The sequence below is a fragment of the Podarcis bocagei genome, assembly GCF_964188305.1.
Source record: "Podarcis bocagei genome assembly, chromosome: 7".
NCBI lineage: Eukaryota > Metazoa > Chordata > Lepidosauria > Squamata > Lacertidae > Podarcis > Podarcis bocagei.
The window spans coordinates 66,976,037-66,996,824 of NC_138132.1; the positions used below are offsets into that span (position 1 = coordinate 66,976,037).

Consider the following 20,788-nt stretch of genomic DNA (forward strand, 5'->3'; position numbering starts at 1 on the left):
GGTGTGGGGGTGGGGAGTGTGTTCTTTGAAGCTGCCACTGCGGCTGCTGAAGAGGCAAGCTGCTAGTCAAGGGTGGGATATGTGGATTGCCTCTTCAGCATGCAATGGAAGCTTCAAAAGGAAGTCGGAGGGTTTCTCTGTTATGGTTTCAGGATAGGATGGCCCATTACATGTTGGTAAAAAAAGGTAAAGGACCCCTGACAGTTAAGTCCAGTCGCGAACGACTCTGGGGTTACAGTGCTCATCTCGCTTTATTGGCCAAGGGAGCCGGCGTACAGCTTCCGGGTCATGTGGCCAGCATGACTAAGCCGCTTCTGGTGAAACCAGAGCAGCACATGGAAATGCCGTTTACCTTCCTGCCGGAGCGGTACCTATTTATCTACTTGAACCCTAAATTGCTTGTTCCAGGCAACCCCAAGATCCTTGGAAGGAAGACTATTTTAAACTGCTTTTAGAATGTTTTTTTAAAAAAATAAAAATAAAAAACTGCAACTGATTTTACATATGTTTTTTAACACTTTTCTTTATTTGAAGATTGCACAAAAATACAAAAAGCAACAAACATACATACCAAAAACCGACAAACAAAAAGAAAAAAGAAAAAGAAAACTACTAAACTATACATAAATGAAAACCAATACCATCAGATATACATTATTTTACATCTTTTTAATTGTAATTGATTCTGGAATGTTTTGATCTGTTTTAATAAAGCTTTTGCTTTTTTTGTTTTTGCTTCTTAAATTGTGCACCTCTTTGCTGCCCTAGGCTCCTTGGGGTGAAAGGGCGGGGTTCAAATTCAATATTACTACTACTAACGACAATGCAATAAGGTAAAAGAGAATTGCCAATTTGTAGGTTATGTGTTCAGCAGCAAGCATCCAAATAATAGGCTGCATCCAGCTACTCAGAGTAGATCTCCTGAAATCATGCTAAGTATTGAGTTGAGCTCCTGCAATTACAATAGTTATGCCCACTAATGCCATTGGGTGTACTCTGAGTAGGACCAGCATCAGGGACAAACATATTACTGCTATCTAATTAAGAAATGCAATGCCTTTAACCAAGGCAGATACCAGGCGAGAGAGAGAGAGAGACACGTGTGACCAGGTGCTGTTCACTGAAGATGGGCAACTTCAAAGAGCCCCCCCTCCCTTCTCTCCCTTTTGATGGCTCCTTATCTTTAAACCCAGACTTTGAAAGAACAGCCTTCAAATAGAGGACACCTTCAGGCAGAGGACTCTCCTCCTGCTGCAGCCCTTCAAAACAGAGGAGTGCCCTGTGCAAGTAGGACATACAGCCAGCACTCTATTTCAGGTACCAACCGGGGTCCACAAAAAGGATTGTGCAAGGTCAAACATGGTGTCGCTTCCAGATGTTGGTGGACCACCATTAAGTAGTAGGCCAGGTTCAAGGTACTGGTAATGCAAAGCTCTCCAGATCAGGGTGTCCCAAACTTTGGTCTCCAGCTTTTTTTGGACTACAACTCCCATCATCCCTAGCTAGCAGGACCAGTGGTCAGAGATTATGGGAATTGCAGTTCAAAAACAGCTGGAGACCCAAGTTTGGGAAAGACCCTCTCTAGAGCTTGGGGTCAAGATACCAAACAGATCGTCTCAGTCCTGATAGATCCAACCAATCACTGAACTCTGCAGGAGACCTTGGCAGATACCGTCTCATCAGGAGGACCTTTCCACAGGACATGGGAATCAGGCTTTTAGTGTGGCAGCACCTGCCCTCTGGAACTCCTTCCCCTCACTATATGAGCCAAACGCCATCTCTACTGTCCTCAGAGCACCCATGGAAACACCTATAGAAAATTTAAATCTCAGTCTGTATCTGTGCTGGACTTGAAATTCTTTTTGATATAGACGCAATCCACAAATGAAATACATAAATAAATCTCTCATCGTCCTTGGTCATTGACCATGCTGACAGGAGTCCAACAGCATTTGTAAGAACACAAGAAGAGCCCGTCTGGATCAGGCCAATGGCCGATCAAAGTCCAGCATCCTCTTCTTGCAGTGGCCAACCAGATGCACCCCAAAGAGAAACCCGCAAGCAGGACCTGAGTGCAACAGCAACTCTTCCCAACAACTGGTTTTCAGAAGCATTACTGCCTCCAGCTATGAAGGCAGAGCATAGCCATCACGGCTTGTAGCCTTACCCTCCATGAATTTGCCCAACCCTCTTTTAAACCCATCCAACTTGGTCCCAACTCTGAGGCTATCAGCTCAGCCCCTCAAAAGCAAACCCCAAGATTAGCAAGATTCTCCTCCTCTGCTCACATTGTTCTTTAAAGCTTTGTTTTCCTCTTTTCCTGCTATTATTTAGACAGGCACCACGTCCCGAAAGTGTGCAAGCCTCTGAACTAATCCTCATCCTTTCTGCAACTGCTGTCCAAATATTTGGACAGTCGGCAGGACCCAGCAGCACCCAAACTTTGATTTTCAGCCGCCTGTTTACCAAACCTCACACTTTTGTTTAAAACTGTAAAACTCTTTTGCCCTGCAATAAAACAGCCCCGGCGCATCCTGGCAGGGGGAGGTAAAGGAAGTGGGGAAAGAAAGCAACTTCTTATTGTGGAAATAAATTGCCTAAGACTCTTAAAACTGTTTGCATAATTTTGGGTTGGCTCTGGGAAGCGAGCGTCAGGCTGGGTGACCTCATCCCTCGAGCTTTCGGCGCACAGGGCGCCTGACCTACCCTCCAGATCCTGCGTGATATCCAGAGTTGAACTCCACGAAAAGCGCTCCACTGTTGCGCATTCCAGCTCCGTCAAGTCCGCAGGGAGGGTCTCCAGTTCGTACGCCCCTCTTTTCTTCCAGTATAGAAACATTTTGCATAGAGGAATCCCAGAAGCGTAGCTTGTCCTTAAAGCTCAGTGGCCCAAAGGGAGATCCTCTCTCTCTCTGTCTCACCAGCCTGGGATGGTGGCGAGCGCAACATTTTTTAGCCCAAGTCCCATCCGCGGCTTGAGCCGTAGCCGGTCAGGATTGCACCTTAAGGAGCAGGTTCCGGCAGATGTACAGACAAGTGGCTCATTCATCCTGGTGAAACGGGAGGTTTCTGGGAGAGCAAAGAGCTTCTAAGAAACTGACCAATGTTCTGCGCACCCAGCCGGACAAAGGGCCTTTTTCTCGTGCCTCCTACAGACATTTTACAAATTTCGCTTTCCATCATTTATGAAAGAGATCTCAGCCAAGGATACAAGACAGACTTATGGTGGGCATTTTAGAAAAAGAAAAAGAAATCTTGCTGGAAAGCAACCAAAATAAGGCGGTCTTGTCGCTACAATGAGATTTTGAAAGAAACAAGGAGTGTCGAAATCATACATGGGAAGAGAACCATTGTCTCCAAGGTGGGAGTCAGGCAGCTGATTTTAAATTTGATGCAGGAGATAATGAGAGAAAGGAGCATCATTGCGTCCCATGAGAACCCCAATTTCTTATCTCCCAATTAGAGAGGAATATTTTGATGCACACACAAAAACCTGTTTACCAGAAGAGTGACAGTCTAGTGCTGAACAGAAATGCTGACCCGAGACCAAGCATAATTGGTGGCGGGTTCCTGTAGCTCACTATGTGACCACAGACTAGTCAGCATCTCTCAGCATCACCTACCTACCTACCTACCTACCTCACAGGGTTGTTGGGAACAAAACCACGGAGACATCAGCGGGATTTGCATCAGCCATTCTTCCGGCCTCTTGCCAAAAGCTGTCACCTGTGCCTGCAGTCTCAGAGGCCAGGCAAGGATGGTGGGCTGCAGCAAAGTTTTGCAGAGAGCCACAAGCCAGGCATGATTGCAAGAGTCTTCCCTTGCCATTAATCTCAAGAGCTCTCATTTAGAGGCAGACTGCCTCTGAACATGGAGGTTCCACCTAGGACATCATGGCTGTTGATCAACCATACTTCCTCCTAAACCTAAGCCAATGGCCATCACATCTTGTGGCAGAGAGTTACACAGTGTCAAGAAGTAGTACTTCTTTTTCTAGTATGTACAGTTTTCTAAATCTTTCTTCATATTCCACCTGTGCTTAGCCATTCCCACCACCACAACGCCCAAAACACTTTAGCAGTGCCTTTCCTCATAGGGGAAGTGCCCTTCAGTTTGGTATATAGCAAGGAATGTAACATTTGCAATTTAGTCTAATCATGGAACTGGAAACCTGGTGTGATCTTCGGCCTAGTTTCTTTGAGGACGTTAACGTTCTTCATCAGAAACTAGAAAACTTTCATAGAAAGGGTTTTTTGGGGTGGGGTGACAATTTACTACCTACCCCAAGCTGAAATTCCAATGTATATAAGTAAATGACTCCAAATGAGTTGTGTGTGCATGTAATAGAGGGAGAGAGATGAAAATAACTGAATTCTGTTTCCCTAGCTCAGTTTTCGCTTGAAAAACCTCATGGGACATTTTTCCCCATTGGCCGGGATAAAAGGTACCCCCAAATACAGGACTCAGTAGAGAATTCCTTCGAGCATTTTTTTCTCATTCCATCATGCTTCTTTTTTTTCAGAAAAGAAAAATCTACACAGGTCCTTAAATATGCTTCTCTGGGTCAGTTTTATTAGAAAATGTTTACCCTCGCTCAGCATGTTACTACTGACAGCGGTAAAAACAAAACACGCCAAATGCAGAAAACTTAAGTGTAAATGGTAAGCAGTTGAAATTTGGCAACACTCTTTGCTACGATGCAGCTCACAATGCCCATGGGGACCGATGTCGCAGGTCTGCTTCTGGGTAAATTCAACCATGCAAAGTGCACCCAGGCTAGATTTTAAACACTTGTGGGGTTGTTGGGTTTGTTTTTTCCCCGCATACACACTTTTGTCCAATTTTATTCCACCTCCATAAACTTGGGATTTTTGCAAAAATTCAAGCCTCCCTGATTTGCCTTACATAATCACAGACAGAAGATTCCTTTGATAAACAATGGCTGATCTTGTAATAAACTAATCATACCCACACAGGAAACACTTGATACCAATTAAAAAGCAACTTCTAATAGGTATGATTCCTATAATTGATCATTTATTTGAGGTCACATCCACAGAGATTCATTGTATACAGAGATTCCATTGCTTCTAAATCTCCACCGCCTGCCACGTTTGTTATGGAGAAAAAGATTTACAAACTCTCGCTACAGCAATAAAGGCCGAAACTTATTTTGATGGATTATTCAATCCTGGTGCAGAGATTTTTATTCTACTACATAGCAGAACTTCCAACTTGCAGGGGCACTGGTCTTCGTGATAGAAAAGTAACATTAACAGCGGATTCCCATGCCAATTGCCATAAATGTCCCAAAAGTTCCACCACTCTGCATCATGGTTTTGCCAGGACCACCCATCAGTTCTCGCCCTCTCATGCCAAACCCGAAACAAGAAAATGTGCCGAACAGTGCACCTGCTGCCATACCAAGAGCAAAGCCCATCATGAAGCCCATTTTCACTCTGTCAAAGCAACTGGGTTGGGATTGGCCATATGGCCCCACTGTCACAGGCATCCTGGACCATCTCACTCTCTGGGCTCGCCTGCAAACAGCCTTTGCCCTGCTTCTTCCCTCGTCCCCTCTCACCTCGGCCACTCCGCGCTTCGTTCCACCCCTGTGGGGTTGTTTGTTGGGTTTTTTTTAGTAAGAAGGTCTTTATCACTTGTCAGCTCTCACATACACACCCCGCACATGCACACCCCACTCTGAAGCAGGAATGCCCACTGAGGCAAAAGTCTTTTTAACTTTCACAAAGCTTCTTCTCCCAAGGAATAGGCTACTCTCTCCCCCCCCCCCGATTCCTCCCTTCCCTTTTGCGGAGCAGAATAGCCTTATAGCACACTGCAGGGTTTGCAAGTGGCATGTGGTTTGAGGGCTCTTTGAAGCTTGCTCTGATAAATCCTCAAAAGTCAAGATTAAAGGGAAGGATTTTAGGAAGGTGGAACTGCAGGAGGCTCAGCCCATTCCCTGAAATTATACCTCTGCCAGCTTCCCATCACAGGCCTGGGTTGGGGGCTTCCGTCCCACTTCCAGGAAAGAAAGAAAGAAAGAAAGAAAGAAAGAAAGAAAGAAAGAAAGAAAGAAAGAAAGAAAGAAAGAAAGAAAGAACACTTCCTACCCCAGCTGGCTGCCCCACAGACCTGCCCTCTTCTATGGACCTGGCTTGCTGCCCACCAGAGAATTTGACATGCTCCTCCAAGTCAGCCACTTTTTTTTTCCATCTGTTGACTCAGCCGCCCAGAATGAGTTTTTGGCAATTGAACTCGCCTTTGCTGGTTTTGTACAGACTTGGATTCTACAGCTGGTTTTCCTTTTCGACCCGATGCTTCAGCACGCCCAGAAATACAGGCAGCATCCATGTGCAAAGGGAGGGGGGCACAAAACTGGGCGGTGGGGTGGCATGGGGAAATGTGCAGAGGGAGAGAGGAAAGGGGCACCAGGGCTTTTGCTGAGGGATGAGAAGCTGCATGCACCGAGTTGCTTTCCTTTTACTCTAGCACATACTCACCTGCCCAGGTGGGAGGTAAAGAGAAGGATCTGTGCAAACAGACTGGGCACAACCAAGTCCCCCTCTTGTTCCACATGCCTAATTAAATCCCTTTTTTTCTATTTAACTTGCAAAGGTCACTGGAAACAAGGCTCATCTATCAGAGGAATCACAATGCTCTTTAGCATCAGAGGCGGGTGTTTGTTCTGAAAGCCCAACCTGTCTCCAACCTGTCTCCAATTTCTTTCTTTCTTTCTTTCTTTCTTTCTTTCTTTCTTTCTTTCTTTCTTTCCTTCTTTCCTTCCTTCCTTCCTTCCTTCCTTCCTTCCTTCCTTCCTTCCTTCCTTTCTTTCTTTCTTTCTTTCTTTCCCTTGAAAATGGACCCAGAACTTATTATTTTTGGCTCATAGAAGATAAACTGCTAGGCAGAAGCAGAGGAGCGGCTTACACCCAAGGCTTCTTACCCACCACAAAAATTAAGCAGGCTTGAAGATCCATCTACCTCATTGTCCTCATAGAATCATAGAATCATAGAGTTGGAAGAGACCACAAGGGCCATCGAGTCCAACCCCCTGCCAAGCAGGAAACACCATCAGAGCACTCCTGACATATGGTTGTCAAGCCTCTGCTTAAAGACCTCCAAAGTAGGAGACTCCACCACACTCCTTGGCAGCAAATTCCACTGTCGAACAGCTCTTACTGTCAGGAAGTTCTTCCTAATGTTTAGGTGGAATCTTCTTTCTTGTAGTTTGGATCCATTGCTCCGTGTCCGCTTCTCTGGAGCAGCAGAAAACAACCTTTCTCCCTCCTCTATGTGACATCCTTTTATATATTTGAACATGGCTATCATATCACCCCTTAACCTCCTCTTCTCCAGGCTAAACATGCCCAGCTCCCTTAGCCGTTCCTCATAAGGCATCGTTTCCAGGCCTTTGACCATTTTGGTTGCCCTCCTCTGGACACGTTCCAGTTTGTCAGTGTCCTTCTTGAATTGTGGTGCCCAGAACTGGACACAGTACTCCAGGTGTGGTCTGACCAGAGCAGAATACAGTGGCACTATTACTTCCCTTGATCTAGATGCTATACTCCTATTGATGCAGCCCAGAATTGCATTGGCTTTTTTAGCTGCCGCGTCACACTGTTGGCTCATGTCAAGTTTGTGGTCAACCAAGACTCCTAGATCCTTTTCACATGTACTGCTCTCAAGCCAGGTGTCACCCATCTTGTATTTGTGCCTCTCATTTTTTTTGCCCAAGTGCAATACTTTACATTTCTCCCTGTTAAAATTCATTTTGTTTGTTTTTGCCCAGTTCTCTAATCTGTCAAGGTCGTTTTGAAGTGTGATCCTGTCCTCTGGGGTGTTAGCCACCCCTCCCAGTTTGGTGTCATCTGCAAATTTGATCAGGATGCCCTTGAGTCCATCATCCAAGTCGTTGATAAAGATGTTAAATAAGACCGGGCCCAAGACAGAACCCTGTGGCACCCCACTAGTCACTCTTCTCCAGGATGAAGAGGAACCATTGATGAGCACCCTTTGGGTTCGGTCAGTCAGCCAGTTACAAATCCACTGAGTGGTAGCAGAGTCAAGACCGCATTTTACCAGCTTCTTTACAAGAATATCATGGGGCACCTTGTCAAATGCCTTACTGAAATCAAGGTAGGCTATATCCACTGAGTTCCCTTCATCTACCAGGCTTGTAATTCTGTCAAAAAATGAGATCAGGTTAGTCTGACATGACTTATTTTTCAGAAATCCATGTTGACTATTGGTGATCACAGCATTCCTTTCTAGGTGCTCACAGACTGTTTGCTTAATGATCTGCTCCAGAATCTTCCCTGCTATTGATGTCAGACTGACTGGGCGGTAATTATTTGGGTCCTCTCTTTTCCCCTTTTTGAAAATAGGGACAACATTTGCCCTCCTCCAGTCTGCCGGGACTCATGGAACTTTGAAGTGTCAGGCATAGCCCTACTGGCTTTAGCCCAAACGTAGCAGAGTTTTCCTGCACAGCGAGGAAGCTAGTTGCGGCAGTAATGACTAGTCAGCTAGACTCAGAATAACTATTTACAGGATTTATTAAAAGGAAAAATAAAACCAGCAGAGTTTCTGCATACAAATAAAAGCAAAATAAACCCTCTCTTTCTCTCTCTCAAAACCATACACAGCACTTCTAACTCCTAACACACCTCACACCAAACTGTGCTAGCAATCCCTAGATAACAGAGTTGAGTGCTGCTCGTTAACCAATCAGAGTGAGTAGTTTCTAGGTCAAGCAGACCTGGGCTTTCTGCCAAGAGTAAATTGACACCAGCTTGAGTTAATTGGTGAAGCTAGAATCTGCAAGTTTCCCACGAGAACCAATTAACAGAAACTGAAACAGAAACTGAACACCCCCTCACAGATTCTGCTGAACAATTAACTCCAAATACACCTATGTAGGAGATCATTTTTCCAGCAAACCTAAACCCTTGCACATTCGCTTGTTCTTTATCTTTGCCAATGGTTTAGTTAACACATCTGCTACATTTTCTTCACTTGACACATAAGTACAGGTGATTACATTGTCTTGTACACAGCAACGTACATTTTGGTATTTTACAGAGATATGTTTTGAACGCGATTTGAAGCCCTCTGTTTTACTTAATGTTATACAAGCTTGATTATCAATGTAAACTTGTACTGGTTCTCCACAATTTACATTTAAATCTGCCATCAAATGCTTGAAATAAATCACCTCGTTGCACAATTCACTCAATGCGGCGTACTCTGATTCCGTTGATGACACACTTACAACGTCTTGCTTGCGTGACCGCCAGCTGATTAAAGCTCCACCGACCATTATAACTAGTCCTGTGACAGATTTTCTATCCGGCAAATTTCCCCAGTCACTATCACAGTAGCAACTCAACATTTCATCCTCTGAAGAATTTAATTGTAACATATAGCCAATTGTCTGTTTGAGATATCTCAGAACTTGTTTTACCCCTTTCCAGGCATTTAGTGTGGGTTTTGAGACCAATCTACTTAATATGCCTACTGCATAGCTAATATCAGGTCTGGACCACTGTGCTAGATACAATAAACTTCCAATTACAGAGTGATATACATCAGGATGTTCAAATTCAGGACTCTCATCTATATGAAGTGTTTTTATGAAACCTGGATCCATAGGCACCGCTGCCCCTTTGCAATCCTGCATCCTGTATGTAGTCAGTAGTTGCTTAACTTTGTTCTGCTGACTAATTAGGCAGCTGCCATCTTGGGCCCAGCACACTTCCAACCCTAGATATGTCCTAACCGGGCCTAAGTCTTTTGCACACCCACCTGCAGCATACAATCTTTGCCCCCTCAGGCGCTGCCACTGGTGTAAAAACCTTGTGCTCATTCAGAGAGGACATCTCTTCCTCCATTGCCTGTTTCCAGCGCTCTGCCTCCTCTTTTGGTAACTTTAACACCTCCTGAAAACTCTTGGGTTCTGCACTTACACTAAACACATTTGCAGTATCTGGGGAAAAACACACTGGAGGCACTCCTTTGTTTTGTCTTTTAGATCTTCTGGGAGAAAATTTTTCTTCTGACCCACTTTCCTCCTCAGAACTACGACCTCTCTTTTGTTGCTTAGCAACTGGTCTCTGGCTAATTCCACTTTCTTGAGAGCTCTTATCTGAACTTTCCTCCCCCTCAGACTCTGATTCTCTGTGTCTACCTTCAGAGTCATGAAGCTCCTGGGAAGGTTCAAACCAAACCTCAGTATTGGCATGTAGTCTCTCCCAGCCACTATGTTCACAAAAACTGGCATTCCTGGAGATCACAATGCCATTTGTCCCTTCAGCAAAGCGGAAACCTTTTCCCAGCTCCTGGTATCCCACAAACACTAGCTGTTTGGTCTTAGGATCTCCCTTCTTTCTCATTTGTTTCGGAATTAATACCCAGGCTTTTGATCCAAACACATGCAAATGGTCAATTTTAGGTTTTTTCTGAAACAATTTAAAGTACGGAGTTGTACCTATTGTTTGATGAAAGAGCCTGTTTTGGAGATAACACGCGGTGAGCATGCTCTCCCCCCAATAAGACATGGGTAAATCAGCATCATCAAGCATGGCAAACATCATATCTTGTAAAGATCTATTTTTTCGTTCTGCAACACCATTCTCCTCTGGGGGAAAAACGTTCGTTTTTCTATGCCCAATGCCACGCTTTTGTAACCAATCTTTAAAGGCATTTGACATAAATTCGCCACCTCTGTCCGTCTGAATCCTTTTGAGTTTAACAGACAGAAATCTTTCCACAGATGCCACCCAGCCTTTAAACTTAGTGAACACGTCACCCTTATTTTTCATGGGAAAAACCCAAGAATAACGCGTGGCGTCATCCACAATTGTTAATGAAAAGCGCGATCCACCCCTACTTACAGCAAATGGACCAATTACATCCATGTGAACCAGCTGTAGCGGTGACTCACTAACTCTGTCACTTCTGGGGTAAGAAACTCTGTGGGTTTTAACCTTTTTACAAACATTACAATCAAGGTACTTGTTACAACTCTTTAAATTACCCCCATCAGCTAATTCAGACATTTTTAGTACACTTTTCCAGCAAGCATGCCCCATTTTCCTATGCAATAAGTGCACACAGTTGTCATGTATAGCTTTGTCATTCACTGCAGGCTGAGATTTACTGACTACTGCTGCAACTTGAGATCCTGCTTTAAGCCAAAACAAGCCTCCCTCTGACTTAGCAGTGCCTAAAATCTCACCAGCCTTCTTAATAATGCAACTGTCTCCTTCAAAATACACTTTAAACCCAGCTTTTAGCAAACAATCTACAGACATCAGATTGCTCCTTAATGACGGTACACAAAGTACATTTTGCAGGCATTCACGAAGACAAGGAACAAAAACTGCACCCCCCGAAATCACTTCGGAAGTACTTCCGTCTGCTAAAGCCACCTGGCTGCGCTGTGCTGAGTTCTTGGAAACAAATAATTCATCTGAATTCACGATGTGGCGAGACGCTCCCGAATCGACCACCCAGACCGCTTGTTTCTCATCAGCAATCTTGACCTCGCCGGTCACCAGCTGAGCCGACTGTTTTCATTTGAAGAAGTTCTTTTTCCGCTGCTGCTGCTGCTGATCTTGTCTCTGCTCCTGCACCGGCAACTGAGACTTGACCAACTCCGGACATTGTCGTTTTAGATGCGCTGAAGACCCACATCGGAAACAACGCCTAACAGCAAACGCTGACTCCTCACCAGTACGCTGCTTTTGCTCCACCTCTGGCACGGCATGAGAACTCCTTCCAAACCGCCCACCTGTAGAAGCCTCTGCAGCCACCGACCTTTCTTGCCTCTTCTGCCATTCTTCAATCAAACGCCCAGTAACGTAACTGACTGATAAATCATGCTCCTGCATGCCTTCTAGAGACAAAACTAAATTATCCCAGCTTTCCGGGAGAGAACTCAAAATAATAGCCACCTTCTCCTGCTGGTCTAATGCACAGTCTCTTTCCTGTAGCGCAGCAAACTTTAACTGTAAACTGTGTAGGTGTTCCTGCATTGTAACCCCAGGCTGTAACATTGCCTTGTACAATGCCTTGCGAATGAACAGCTTGGAAACCGCTGTCTCACGCACATGGAGTTCTTTAAGTGCTTGCCACACACCTCTAGCTGTCTTGATTCCCCTCACATACGGCAACTGGGAATCTTCCAGCCCCAAGACAATGGTGGCCCTTGCTCTTTGGTCTTTATCGAGGTCTTCATCATCAGGCTTCGTAGGAAACTTACTCACCACTTGCCAGAGACGATCCCTCTGCAGCACTGCCTGCGTGCGTTCCGACCACAGCAAGTAATTGGAGTCATTCAGACGCTCAAAAGCCATCTGAACTGGTTGTGAGGCCATCTTGAGAGCGATGTCCCTGGAACCCGGAACCAGCTACTCACGACCACCGAGAGAGAAAACAGGAACCACAGCACCCAGCACTCACACGCTGCAGCTGTTGTCCTTGCGTCCACTGCGTCACCAGCTCACCACGGTCAGGAACCAGCCAGAGAACAACAACTTCTGGAACTACTGGAACCAACGCCGTTGATGCTGACACCACCGCAACTCAGGCTGGCAGCACAATGCCCATAACCTCATGGAACTTTGAAGTGTCAGGCATAGCCCTACTGGCTTTAGCCCAAACGTAGCAGAGTTTTCCTGCACAGCGAGGAAGCTAGTTGCGGCAGTAATGACTAGTCAGCTAGACTCAGAATAACTATTTACAGGATTTATTAAAAGGAAAAATAAAACCAGCAGAGTTTCTGCATACAAATAAAAGCAAAATAAACCCTCTCTTTCTCTCTCTCAAAACCATACACAGCACTTCTAACTCCTAACACACCTCACACCAAACTGTGCTAGCAATCCCTAGATAACAGAGTTGAGTGCTGCTCGTTAACCAATCAGAGTGAGTAGTTTCTAGGTCAAGCAGACCTGGGCTTTCTGCCAAGAGTAAATTGACACCAGCTTGAGTTAATTGGTGAAGCTAGAATCTGCAAGTTTCCCACGAGAACCAATTAACAGAAACTGAAACAGAAACTGAACAGGGACTTCGCCTGTTCTCCAGGATTTCTCGAAGATGACTGCCAGTGATTCTGAGATCACATCTGCCAGTTCTTTTAATACTCTTGGATGCAGTTCATCTGGCCCTGGAGACTTGAATACATCTAAACTAGCCAAATATTCTTGTACTGTCTCCTTAGTTATTCTGGGCTGTGTTTCCTTTGCTGAATCATTTGCTCCAAATTCTTCAGGTCGGGCATTGTTTTCTTTATCGGAGAAGACTAAGGCAAAGAAGGCATTGAGGAGTTCAGCCCTTTCTGTGTCCCCTGTTTGCATTTCACCATCTTCTCCTCTGAGTGACCCCACTGTTTCTTTGTTCTTCCTTTTGCTACGAACATACCCATAAAAGCCTTTTTTGTTGCTTTTAACCTCTCTAGCGAGCCTGAGTTCATTCTGTGCTTTAGCTTTTCTGACTTTGTGTCTACACGTGCTGGCTATTTGTTTGAATTCCTCTTTGGTGGTTTCCCCCCTTTTCCATTTTTTGTACACATCCTTTTTTAATCTTAATTCAGTTAAAAGTTCTTTAGATAGCCACCCTGGCTTCTTTAGGCACCTTCCATGTTTCCGTCTCATTGGTATTGCCTGACGTTGTGCTTTTACTATCTCCCTCTTAACAAACTCCCAGCCATCATGAACTCCCTTTCCTTTTAGTATTACTGTCCATGGGATCTCACCCAGCACTTCCCTAAGTTTTATGAAGTCGGCTTTCTTAAAGTCAAGAAATTGAGTCCTAGTATGCTTGGCTGCTCCTTTCCGCTGTATAGTAAACTTCAGAAGAGCATGATCACTCGCGCCTAATGATCCTTCCACTTCTACCCCACTAACCAGGTCATCAACATTGGTTAGGACCAGATCTAAAATGGCTGTTCCTCTTGTTGCTTCTCCCACTTTCTGGACAATGAAGTTGTCTGCAAGGCCAGTGAGGAATCTGTTTGACCTTATGCTCTTGGCTGAGTTTGATGTCCAACAAATATCCGGGTAATTGAAGTCCCCCATTACTACTATCTCCCTTCCTTTTGCATGCTTGGCCATCTGTTCCAGGAAGGCATCATCTATGTCCTCCGTTTGGCTTGGGGATCTATAGTAAACTCCCACAATGAGGTCTCTGTTATTCTTCTCTCCCTTAATTTTGAGCCAAATGCTCTCACATTGGCTTTGAGGTTCTAAATCTTGGATCTCTTCACAGGTATACACATCCCTGACATATAACGCCACTCCTCCTCCTTTCTTGTCTGGTCTGTTTCTCTGAAATAGATTGTATCCCCCCATTATTACATTCCAATCGTGGGACTTATCCCACCAGGTTTCAGTGATGCCTATTATGTCATATTTAGTTTGCTGTACCAAGAGCTCAAGCTCATCTTGTTTATTTCCCATGCTTTGCGCATTAGTATACAGACATTGAAGTCCATTAATCATTCCCCCGTGTCTCTTATTTAAGGATTTTTTCCTCCCACCACTAGGTCCGCGTGCTGTTTGCTCCATTTGGTCTATGACATTTGGATGATCATCTTCCTTAATTGATAGACTCCTACCTTCAGGAGCACTGTCTCCCTCCCCCACATTAGTCAGTTTAAAGCCCTAATGATGAGGTTTCTGAGATTTTTGGCAAAAACATTCCTCCCAACCATTGTGAGGTGCAGCCCATCACTTGCCAGAAGTCCATCTTCAAGAAACTGCAGTCCGTGATCTAAGAATCCAAACCGTTCCTGTTTACACCATTTGCGAAGCCAGCTGTTCACTTCCACTATTTTCCCCTCTCTCCCTGGGCCACGTCGTTCAACTGGGAGGACAGACGAGATGACAATTTGTGCATTTAGTTGCTTCAATTTCCTGCCGAGAGCCTCGTAGTCTCTTTTGATCTTCTGGAGGCTATTGCTTGCAGTGTCATTGGTTCCCACATGAACCAAGAGGAAGGGGTATTTGTCAGTGGGTTTTATGATTCCTTGCAGTCGTTCAGTTACATCTTGGATCTTAGCCCCGGGGAGACAGCACACTTCCCGAGACATCTTGTCAGGCCCACAGATCACTGCTTCTGTTCCCCTCAGTAGGGAATCCCCTATCACCACTACACGCCTCCTCTTGGGTTTGGTCGGGGTTCTTCCGTGAGCTGTCCGTTCCAAGGTCGCCTGCACATTCCCTGAGGACTGACTTTGCTGCTCGTCTTCATATACCTGATCGACTGTAATGAGGGAGAGATCCTCAAATGGAGTCTGCTCTTCGTCTTCCATGCTAGGGGAGAGGACCTCAAAGCGATTGTGTATTTCTAAACAATCAGAGTGAACCCTGGGCCTCCTACTTCTTTGAGTCACGTTTCTCCATATATCTGGCTCCTGTGTTGATGAACTAGCCTCCTTCTCAGGGGAGTCCCCTGTCTCCTCCTTGGTGGGGACGGTGTGCTCTGTTGCTTCCAAGAAGAGCTCCAGCTCTCTAATTCTTTGGAGCGTAGCTACACGTTCCTCCAGTTGCTGGACTTTGTCTTTTAAAAGGGCAATCAACATGCAATTGCTGCAGGTGAAGCTGCCTGCAACCTTTGGCAAGATGGCAAACATTGCGCAGGAATCGCAGGCGACTGCAGCTGTTCCCTCCCCTTCCATCTTGAGATCGTGTTGTTGGGGGTGGCTACAGAGGTCCTCCATCATAAAAAGCTTGAAGACAGGACAAATAACTTCGCCCACAAAAAAAAACCTAGGTCTCCCCCAACAAACGTTTGAGACTAGCTCCCCTAAATCTAGTCCTTCCACACTGGCAAGCCAAGGTAGCTTTGCGCATCCGCTGATCTATGGGCTTTATGGAGGCAACAGCCCACCCCTGCTGCTTGCCTCCAGCATCGGCCCTGTACAGGTAGACTGCCTCTAAACATGGAGGCCCCGTGCTTAGCTCTGCAAGGATGATTGCCCAGGCTGGCCTTCAGGCTGTACACATGAGAAGCCTCTCCAACTCCCCATCGCTCAGCCTAGACACTGAGGTCCTCTTCCAAGGACCTTCTGCCTGTTCCCTCGCCGTGAGAAGTGAAGCTATAGGGAGCCAGGCAGAGGGCCTTCTTGACAGTGGCACCCACCCTGTGGAATGCCCCTCCCATCAGATGTCAAGGAGATAAAGAACTACACAACTTTTAGAAGACATCTGAAGGCAGCCCTGTATCAGGAAGTTTTTAATGTTTGGTGTTCTGCAGTGGTACCTCGGGTTAAGAACTTAATTCGTTCTGGAGGTCTGTTCTTAATCTGAAACTGTTCTTAACCTGATGTACCACTTTAGCTAATGGGGACTCCTGCTGCCGCCGCACGATTTCTGTTCTCATCCTGAGGTAAAGTTCTCAACCCAAGGTACTATTTCTGGGTTGGCGGAGTCTATTATTATTATTAGTTCTCCTGTGCTCCAACCTGGTGATATCCCCTTCTTTCTGTACAATTCACAGCACAGAAATTGGAATTGTGTGCAGCAGTGTCCTTCGCTGGGCTTCGTTGAGAAGCAGATTCTTGCTGTTCCCTCTCAGCCACCGCCCCCCGCTCCCCCTTTCAGCAAAGGTTTCTGGAAGGAGAACCTCCTGGCAGGCAAGAGCACCAGACTGTAGCCTGGAACGAACAAGCTGCAGCCATCCTGCCTTTTAAAACACCTCAGCCCGAATGGATGGAAACTCTGACAAGGCCCCGGCATTCCTCATCAAGCAGCAAAGGAAGACAGAGAAGGGGAGAGGGTTGAACTCACAGAGAAAAGTGGTCCCTGGAGCCAAATGGCTTGCAAAGCCAGAAGTGGGGGCTGGAATCACAGGAGCTGGAAGGGATCCAAAATGTCATCTTGTCCAAGGTTGTGTCCAAGGTAAAGGATGCTTTGGGAGCCAATCTGAGCCACCTTCTCTGACCTCACGCTGAACCCCTACTCCCAGCCTCCTTGGCCCACACTTAAGAGGTCAAGTTTCGCAGCCCAAAAGCACATTGTTTATTTCTTTATTTAATTTCTACCCCACCTTTCTCTCCAAGGGGCTCAGTGTGAGGTGGCGACAATTCTCAGCTGGCTTTGGGGTTTTTTGGGCCCTGATCAGAAGGAAAGGGGTGTGGAGCTGGCCGTAAATAAGTTAGCCAGAGAGCACCTCATGGACATCCAATGAAACTGAATGTTGGAAGGTTCAGGGCAGACAAGAGAAATGACTTTTTCATGCAGTTAAAGTGTGGAACTCACTCCCACTGGAGACAGGGATGGCCACACCAAACTAGATGGCTTTAAAAGAGGATTGGACAAATTCATGGGGAAAGGGTTGTTGATGTCAACTGGGGCATGTTTTTGGCCACTATGAGGACTGAAAAAGAGCCACAAGCATTGCTTCTTGATGTGTTCTCATTCTCTCTCTCTCTGTCTCTCTCTCTCTCTCTCTCTCTCTCTCTCTCTCCTGGAACCCACTCTCTCTCTTTTCTCTGCCTGTCAAACTTGATTGACCTTGAACACAAGTGTGTGAGACAGATGTTAAAACCCAGCTCCTGGGCATTGCATCACTTTTAAGCATGATCAAGAGATGGAACACAGAGATGGGCTGTTTCTGGTCCCGGCAGCCTTGATTGTGAAGGGTTCCTCAGACCTTCAATGGCAATAAGAAACTAGGGTGCTGGAAGAAGATGCTATAATAGCCTGTTGTTGTTGTTGTTTTGTCAGGGGTGGGGATTTCCAGACCTCCTCACCCCTGTTCCCTTTTTAAACTTAGTCTTGCTCAATTCTGCTTATAGGGCAGCAGGATGAGCCTCAAATCCCAGGGCTGGTAAAAAGGATCTAGGAGTTGACAGTGTAATGCAACAGCAAAGAAAGGAAGGAAGGAAGGAAGGAAGGAAGGAAGGAAGGAAGGAAGGAAGGAAGGAAGGAAGGAAGACTAATGCTATTCTAGGCTGCATTGGCTGAAGTCTAATGTCCAGATCAAGGGAAGTTATAGTGCCACTTTCTTCTGCCTTGTTCAGTGTCTACTTGGAGGTTCTGGGCACCCCTGTTTAAGATGGATACTGACAAGCAGGGTGACTGGGATCATCAAGGGTCTGGAAAGCAAGGCCTATGAGGAACAGTTGAGGGAATTGGGTATGTTTAGCCTGGAGAAGAGAAGACTGAGAGATGACATGAGAGGCATCTTCAAATATATGAAGGGCTGCCACATGGAAGATGGAGCAAACTTCTTTTCTGCTCCTCCAGATGGCAGGACCTGAGCCAATTGATTCAGAGGACAAGGGGATTCAGACTAAACATTAGGAAGAACTTTCTGTTGGTAGAACTGTTTGAGAGTGGAACAGGCAACCTCAGAAGGTGGCGGAGTCTCATCCGCTGGAGGTTTTTCAACAGAGGCTGGATGGCCATCTTTCAAGTATTGCAGGGGGTTGGACTAGATGACCCTGGCATCCCTTCCAACTCTACAATTGTATGAAAAGCCACCCATCATCATATTTATTTATTTAGAGTCATACACCACCTGATTGTAAAAAAATAACCAAACCCTCGAAGTTTACAAAAAAGATAAAAGTTATCAATAAGAACAATTTAAGACTTTCAAAAAGCTAAAATAATAAACTGAAAACAAACTAAAACTCACATCAACTTTCTAAATTTCTGGGTAGGCCTGTCTAAAAAAAAAGTTTCTAGCAGGTGCCAAAAAAAGAGTATGGCAATATCAAATGGCAAGGAGTTCCCAAGGCATCTACTGCATAACTGGCCTGCATCTCTGATTCCTTTAAGTACCTAGCAACACCCTGAAAGGGGGTGGGGTGGGGGACACATACATGGAATGATAATATTTTAGCCTCAATAACCTCAAGAGCTTTCGGCGTGTTTCCCCAGTGCAGACCCGATAACACTCTGTATACCCGACTGCACTGGCTCTCTTCTGCTCCTTAAGGCAGCCGTCTCCTCGGGAGGACACAGCGCTTGCTCTAAATCTCCTGTTATTTTTTTTCCACTTGCAGAGAAAAAGCAGAAAGCCAGCTGTGCTAAAACCAGAGTGTCTGTGTGCAAGGGGCGGGGGGGGGGGAGGCGGAGGCTGTTGGCAACGAGAGCTTGCCTGAACAGTGCCAGGTCCTGGGAAACTTGCGTGAGAAGCCGCACCGCGAAAAACCTCAAGCTTTTTCAGCCTGTTAAAAATAAAAAAGGGGGAGGTAAAAAAAATAAAATGTTTCATGTGGTTGTGATGAGCACCACCCAGACCCTTGGCTTTGCCCTGGTGTGGATTACGTTCTCGGAGCAAAAAGCAAAACACAGGTCCCCATCCCCACGCACACATTCATATCCGCGGCTCTGGCATCGAAAGGGGGTTGGACTAGATGACCCTTGGCGTTCCTTTGCAGCCTTGCCATTCTATGATGCCATGAAGCCACCAGCAATGATGTTTCTTAGGTTCGTCCTACCCCACTTAAAACCCACCCAAGTGTCCTGACATGGCACTGGATCAGGTCCATCTTAACACCACTGGTGGCAAGACGAACGCCTTTTCTATTCTAAGCAACTCAAAATGGCAGGAATGTTAAACTCATTTCGGCCTGGAAGGAGAATTTAGGGAAGGGCCTTGGCTTGGGAGTGGAGCACCTGTTTAAAAAATGTAGATGGTCCCAGGCTCATTGCAGGGGGCTGGGCTGGATGACCAGTTGGGGTCCTCCCAACACTACAATTCTGTGATTCGTTCTCCAATGGCATCTCCAGTTAGGCTGGCGAAGGCTCCCTGCCCTGAAACCCTGGGGAGTAGCTGCCAGTCTGTGCAAACAGTATTAAGCTAGGTGAACCAATGGTTTGCCTCGTAAGCTTCCCATGAGCTGCAAGCTCTTTACAAAGGGACCACCAATCAGGACTGAGGAAAAGAAAGATGGTGTCCCTGCATTCCAAGTAGGAAAGGAACTCAATCTTTTCTCAGCTCTGGCAATAGGATGGCATCTTCCACCCCTCTTGAAGCCAGCAGGGCCACAGCTCCTTTAATAGCTTGGGGGGGGGGGGCTCCTCAGCCCACAGGATCTTATTGCTTGAGGGAGCTGCTTCATTCAGTGGAATGGCTGGGCTGCTCATTGGCCAGTCCTTGGGACGTTCGCCTAGCCGAGGCAGGTCTGGGCTGCACTGTGTTCTATTTCCATTTCTTGTCCAAAATGTCTGCATTATATTTCAGCTTTCACACAATGTAAAAGCCTTTTCCAGAAAACTAATGGAACCTAGGGCATGTCTAGTGCTAATTTCCGTGCAATTTGGTTCCAGGAAAAAAATTAATCCGTCTGCAGCGCCTTGAACCTTGGAAAATCATGAGAGTAAAGTGACGAGATTTGGGGAGGTTATACATTTCTTTCCTGCAATTTTCACGGGGGTGGGGAATCTTGCGGGGGGGGGGGAGAGAGAAGAGGAGCAGGCATGTGTGAAAAGTGGGGAGGGACATTGTCCAATGGCAGAGCCATCATTGTGCCACACCATGCCCACTGGCGTGAATGAAATTTAACACCGCATGCTGGTATATTTGGTCTGAAAGCCACCGTTGCAGAACACAATGGGTACTGCTGCAGCGTGAAAGGAATGTTAGAAAACGGGACAGAAGCTCTACCGCTGTAATCAGGAAATCTAAGGGAATTTCCCCCATGACTGAATGCAGCCCTGGGTGGAGAATTGTGCTCTTGAGATGTTCCCTGGCATCTCAAAATGGGGAGAAGTTGCCTCTTGCTTTTGCCCCGGGTTCAGCAGTGCAAGGGGAAGGGGGTGCCACC

General features: G+C 46.0%; 1 protein-coding gene and 1 pseudogene across 5 annotated transcripts in view; both read right to left on the reverse strand.

Annotated features, from left to right (window-relative positions):
- PLEKHG5 (pleckstrin homology and RhoGEF domain containing G5) overlaps positions 1 to 20,788 on the reverse strand; it is a gene marked incomplete at its 3' end in the record, with an annotated part of 110,602 nt that overhangs the window by 87,108 nt on the left and 2,706 nt on the right. Inside the window, exon 1 of one of the 4 annotated variants that reach the window (XM_081201414.1) lies at positions 2,707 to 3,087. The exons of 2 other annotated variants lie outside the window; for them this stretch is intronic. In XM_081201414.1, the coding sequence (XP_081057540.1) occupies positions 2,707 to 2,839 (133 nt within the window). In that variant the 5' untranslated portion in view covers positions 2,840 to 3,087. Of the gene's footprint in view, positions 1 to 2,706; positions 3,089 to 20,788 lie in introns of those variants that run through there. One more of the 4 variants, XM_081201415.1, reaches the window with a different exon arrangement.
- Positions 5,169 to 5,575, reverse strand: LOC308591568 (reactive oxygen species modulator 1 pseudogene; annotated as a pseudogene). The gene has a single exon. The product of its transcript is annotated as a reactive oxygen species modulator 1 pseudogene (transcript).